Genomic DNA, 6,197 nt, shown 5'->3' with positions numbered 1-6,197 from the left:
ATGTATGGATTGTGATAAGAATTGTACAAGCCCCCAATAAAAGATTAAAAAAAATAATTGCCTTGAGAGAGGTTAAAAATGTTACAATTGACCTACCCACTGACAGAGAATTTATCCTCAGGGGGGTTAAAAAAGAACATCTAGTGGAAGTGTCACAAGAATTTCTTCAAAGCATCATAATACTCAGTAGAGAACTTTACAAATTTGAAGGGAAAAAGTTTGTATATATGTAGCTTCAAATACCAACTTCTCTAACAATGTTGCTATTTTTAAAATAGTGAAAATACATGAACTGGATTATGAGTTCAAATACCAATTATCATGTAATTTTGAGCCCATTAAAATTGGATACAAGCAAGGGGGGGGGGCAGTGGAGGAATAGGGCTTGAAGATCTCCCTCACTGCCATTGAGTCAGTGCGGACTCCCAGCCACCTCTGAGGGTTTCCCAGACTGCAACTGTTTACTGGAGTAGAAAACCCAGTCTTTCTCCCAAGAAGCTGCGGGTAGTTTTGAACTGCCAACCATGCGGATCGCATCCCAACACATAACCACTACACCACCAGGGATCCTCTGAGGGAGATACACAGACACAATTTTTCCGTTTGCAAAATTTCCAGCATCAACCCAGAATGAATGAGAAGGGAGTCAAGCTTCAGAGAGCCAAGGAGAGATGGCCTGTTTGCCAGTCTTGTGTGTGAAAGCCTCTTTTGCCAGTTACTAGGATTGTCATAAATGATGGCTTTATCACAGTTTCTTTCTCTTACAGGAAATACTCAACCTCGCCTGGTTGGGTTGGTGCACACCAAGTATGTGTAAGAAAACTGGCCCTCAGAAGTCAGGAGGGCCCAAGGAATGAGGTCTTAAATTAATTCTAGTCTGACTTAAGTAAAAAAAAAAACACCCTGATTTTACCCCTGGAATTACCATTACTACTGACCTTATTAAACCCAATGAAATAGGCCCCAAGATGCTGTTGACCAAACGAAGGTGCTCTGCTGGGGTAATGGACTATGAATTCAGCTGCGACTCAGGTCAGTGGTTTGAATCCACCATTTGCTCCTCTGGTGAAAGACGAGGCTGTCTGCTCCTGTATAGTTTTAGAAACCCACAGCAGCAGTGAGTTGTTTGTTTGGTTTGAGAGACACGTTTGGCAGCTGGGGTCATGTTGTCGTTGCTATGTGCCATAGCAACCCTACAGGACGGCACTGCCCCAAGAAGTTTCCTAGGTTAACATCTTCATGGAAACAGATGGCTAAGTCCTCTCTCCCTTGAGCCCGTGAAGCAGCTGATGGGTTTGATTTGCCCCCTTTCTAGGACCAGCTGAGCTCTTCACCACTCCACCACCAGGGCTCTCTGTGGAAACGTGGAAGAGAGTCAAATATCAAAGAGCTGTGGCCAATTCCCTCGCCTTGCCAGAGCAGGCACGCTCTGGTTTCCGTTAACCTGGTGAGAAAACCACCAGCAGAGTTCTCTTCCAGCCCCGTGCTGTTGTTGCCCGGTCCTGCGCCCCCCTCTGTTGTTCCTAGGCTGGAGCTCACTGACGCAGCCACCGCGTCCATCCGTCTCGCTGAGGGTCTCCTTTGGTGCTGACCCTCGATAAACATAATGTCCTTTCTCCAGGGACTGGTCCCTCCTGATAACAGGACCCAAGTATGTGAGACAAAGTCTTGCCAAACGATCTCAAAGATGACGGGAGGAGGGGGGAAGAGGGGACGCTGGAAAAGAAATTAAACCACTTCTTAGGGTTTGAAACTTTTTACACTTAAAGATAGGGATTTTGAGTAAATCAAAACCTATCATTCACAAAAAGATGAGAGAAATTATTTCGCTACGGGGAAAAAACCCGAAATTTTAAAATTAACTTGTGTGACTAGACTAGCTAATTAACTTCATCTCAGCACACAGAGAAAGTGGTTTGTTTGTTTGTTTTGGGGGGGTGGCAAATTATCCTGAAAATTGCTTCTGCAAGGAACACGTGTGAGGAAAACTGGCCATTCTTTTTCTTAATCAACTACCAAGTTTACAAGTTCCTAACTCAAATCTGATTTGACCTTGAGTTAGCTCCTGGCAGAGGACTCCTAGTGACACAGCGGTGGAAGAGCTGGGCTGCGACCCACAGGTTGGCAGGTGTGAACTCCCCAGCTGCCCCGCAGGAGAAAGGTGTGGCAGACTGCTTTTGTCAAGATTAGCTTGGGAAACCCCATTTATGATGTACATTGATTCAGTGAACTGATAAACTTTATCATTACCTGGTGGCATAAAGGCTACTTTGGGGGCTGGTATTAACAATGTCAGCAGTTCAAAGCCACCAGCTTTTCTGTGGGAGAAAGATGACATTTTTTTTTCTCCTGTAAAGTGTTAGTCTTGGAAACTCACAGGGGCAGTTCTAATCTGTCCTACAGGCCGTTGTGAGCCAGCATTGGCTCCATAGCAGAGTGTCATTACCTGGGAAGATTGAATAAATAACAACAACAAAAACCTTCTTATATCCATACGGCCTGCCATCAGATGCTCTGCCACTGAGCTGTAACCCCGATATGTGCACCCTCCGGCATTACTGTCATGTTCATTAGGCTGGGTGGGTAGGGGTGCTCCCCCTCTCCCAAGTAGTTTGTGAACCTGGCCCAGGTTTTAAAGAGGACCAGAGGGAAAGGAAGAAACATCAAGGTCATTTTCATCTTTTTAAAGATTTAAGAAGAAAGGTGTAAGTCTACCTAGACCTAACTGCTCCCCCTGACCATTTGTTGAAAAAAATGCATGTATACCACATACCACACCGGCAAGATGCCTTCACACTTCACATTTAAGCAGCTCAACACTTCCAGCCTTACCCAAAACACGGTTTACAATGGCTTGAATTTGATGTGCACACACAGCCATTCAGTTACACCATAGGAATTTCTTATCTTGAACATATCACGGTAAAATTTTCTTTCTTTTCTGATGTTTGTGGGAACTGCACAAAGGCCAAGGGCAACATCACCTGGACAACATTAAAGCATGCACGAGGGGGGCTCACAAAGTTGATGAGAACATTCTCTTATCCTTGGATTGAATTTGTGATGCCCCCTAGGACGTGACCCTCCCAACACTCTACTATCACTCCAAATTAAATTTGCTGGCCTTTCTGTGGGGAAGTGTTCAAGATGTGACCATATACACCCACATTTTTTAAATGTCTGTGGAATGAATAAACTCCATTGTATCTATCCAAAATTCAATGAACAAAAGCATCCTTACAACCTATAATCAACCCAGACCTATCTTCAATCAATGTCACAAAACTATCTTTGCCTGCGCCGCTGCTCTGCACTGCAAAGTTCGTCATATGCTTTCCTGATCCACTCTCGCTCAATTCAGCCATCTAGGCCCTTCTGAACTTCCATCCTAAGACCCTGTCACGGATCTTACAGAGACCTGGCTACACAAAAGGTGCTTAGCTTGATGTACTTGCTAACTCCCACCAATAGACCTAATCTGGGACGCCACACAGGATTAGACAGAGCCTTCATCTGAAGAAAGAACAATGCAAATCTGTTGGAACCACTATTCTGACAGGAAAACGAGAACGAGGGAGCTCAATTCACTTCCCAACGAGGAACAAGACAAGGCCCCTCAGGCACAGCCCAGGCTCTCAGCACGGTGAGGTCACACGTGTCTCCTGCCTTTACACAGCCTTCTCCAGTTCTCAGAGGCTCAGAGGAATCAATCTTGGGGGAAAAGTAAGGAGCGTGGGATGCGGGGCCCGCGTGGACATGGAGCAGGGCCCCTCACCGCTCCCGAGAAGTTCCTGCCTGCCGGTGGCATGCAGCATGGCAAGTGACGGCTACTGAAAATCAACCACCATTGCAAAAACAGCCATCTGAGAAACATAACATTTTAATAGATGAAATAAATACTCCAGTACATGCAAGGTAAAAACTTGACATTTGGGGGAAGAAAAAAAAATCACTTTCTAGTGTAAATTAAAAAAAAATCAAACACACTCACAGTAGCTTTTCCCCCCATTGGCAAATCACATGGCAAAGTCACACTCTTCCCACACCAAGTATACGCCTAAGCCAACACTGACTGCTTCGAGAACATACAAAGAAAAAGGTAGCTACATCCATGTCTACGGAGGGAAAACTGAGGTAACTTTTTTTTTTCAATTAAAAAAAAAAAAAGACCAAAAAAACAAATGAACCCATGACCTCCTTCCTGCCCCATTCGTTATGATTTGGTTGTGAAATTCCGGAAGATGGGCTGGGGTGGGGATGGGGTACAGTGTAGAGGCTGGGGGGCGCCTGGGCCCTGGGGGGTGCGTGTGTTTGGTGCCAGGCCCTGCCTCATGGAAGATTCCTCTCGAGCATGTCACACCAGGGAGGGGGGCAGGGGCACGACCTATGGTTCTCTTTGGCATACATGGAGAGGGGCAGAGAGTAAGCATCTTCCTTTCCTTTCGGGTGCAAGAAGGGGTCTGGGTGGGGGGTGCTAATTCACAGAATTGGAATTCACTGGCGGTAAAGTCCTGGGCGAAGACCTCTCCCTTAAAGCCTGAGATAGCAGGGTGCAGCCTTCAGACACGGCGCAGGCCGAGTTCCTCAGCCTCTCCCTGTGGTCCGACATCTTGGCGCCCCCGTCCGGGTGCTGCGCCAGATCCCTGAGGCACTGGGTCAGGAGCACGCAGGCCGACACCACGCTCATGGCGCCACCCAGGATGGCGGTCTGCACGGCCTTGCCCTCGGCGCTCACGGCCGCCGCGCGACCCAGGAACTGCGGCTCGGTGGCGAAGCCCACCAGGGCGCCCACGGCCTGCACCAGGGGCCCACAGAAGAGCGCGCAGCGGCTGCGCGCCAGCTCGCTGGGTGCCGCCTTCACCTCGCGCACGCAGGCCAGCAGCGCCGAGGCGCTCGTGCTCATGCACTTGACGCCCAACTTGAACTGCTCGCGGGAAAAGCGGTCCCGGGACTTGTCGCTGGCCAGGGCGCACGCGTCGGTCAGGAACTTGAGGTTGCGCGACAGGCCCTGCGACACCTCGAGCAGCAGCTGCGGCGTCATGTCGGCCAGCGGGGTGGCTCGCAGCAGGGCACAGCCCTGCTCCACCTCGTGCCGGCAGCGCGTGACGCGGTAGCGGTCCACCAGGCCCGGCTGGGCGGGCTGCGCGCCCGGCGTGGCCACGGCCGCCAGGTAGGCCGCATGGGCGGAGCACTCGGTCAGCGACACCACCAGGTCGCCCAGCTCCACCAGGCTGTCCCCGGCCTCTCCGAAGCGGCCCATGTTGAGCTGGCTCTGCACGTCGTGGGTGAGGATGGAGAGCCCCTTGGTGCGCGCGATGATGGTGTCCCGGCACTGCTCGAAGGACTCGGTGCCGGCACAGGGGGAGGAGGCCTGGCCCTCGAAGAGGACGGGGCGGGTCTCGCTCGACAGCAGCAGCAGGTCGGCCACCAGCTGCATTTTGCCCTTGCAGTGGTCGCAGACAGCCACCAGCCTCTTCCGCGGCTGCGAGCTGGCCCCGCCGACGGTGCTCGGAGGTGGAGCGGGAGAAGCCGCCTCGCCGGTGGGCTTCCCAGCGCTGCCGCTAGCCATTGCGCCCGGGGGGCACTAGCATGCCGCTGGGGAGCCCGCTACCGCCGCCACTGCCACTGGCTCTGCCCCCGCGGCCGTCGCGACTGGGTAGGCCAAGGCCGCGGTGCCTTCCCCGAACCATCATGCCATCCACCGCCGCGGGCGGAGGGCACTGCGCTGCGGCGGTCGGTGTCCAGGCGGCGCGGGACGGGACCAAGGGCCGGAGGAAAATGCAGGAGGTTCTCTGGGTGGCGAGGCGGGACAGCGGCGTCCAGCCTCCGGGAGGGCTTGCAGGAAGCATGAACCGGGGCACGGCCAACTCACAGTCCGAGCTCCTCGCCGCCGCCGCCGGGCTGCCAGGAAAGTCCCCTCTGCTGGGCCGCCACCTCCTTCCTGGGCATGGCCCGGCCACCCGAGCCGAGAGGGCGGGACGGGGCAGCTGGGAGTTGTCCTTCCTTCCTTTCTTTGAAATCAAAATCCTTTCCTTGGGGAGGCGCGCAGGCGGGCTCTGCTGTCAGCCACCCGCGGGAGGCTGCCTCCGCGCCGCGGCGCACGTGGGCTTCAGGCGCCGTGACCCCGCAAAGTGGCACTGCCCCACGGCCGCGGCCCGGGTTGGCGCTCGGGGGCGCGCGGCCGCGCCCGGCGCATC

The 6,197-nt window shown here is 52.8% G+C and overlaps 1 protein-coding gene across 1 annotated transcript; it reads right to left on the bottom strand.

The window, feature by feature from the left end:
• Window positions 1-3,862: 3,862 nt before the first annotated feature.
• TLNRD1 (talin rod domain containing 1) lies at window positions 3,863-6,127 on the bottom strand. The gene has a single exon (XM_004708078.3). It carries the CDS (start codon window positions 5,567-5,569, stop codon window positions 4,475-4,477), a length of 1,095 nt encoding a protein of 364 aa, XP_004708135.1. The 5' UTR covers window positions 5,570-6,127; the 3' UTR covers window positions 3,863-4,474.
• Between the last annotated feature and the right edge of the window lie 70 nt (window positions 6,128-6,197).

The sequence above is a fragment of the Echinops telfairi genome, unplaced genomic scaffold (assembly GCF_000313985.2).
Source record: "Echinops telfairi isolate 266 unplaced genomic scaffold, ASM31398v2 ScPeMD7_7;HRSCAF=31, whole genome shotgun sequence".
Lineage (NCBI taxonomy): Eukaryota > Metazoa > Chordata > Mammalia > Afrosoricida > Tenrecidae > Echinops > Echinops telfairi.
This window is presented reverse-complemented; position numbering and strand designations above follow the sequence as displayed.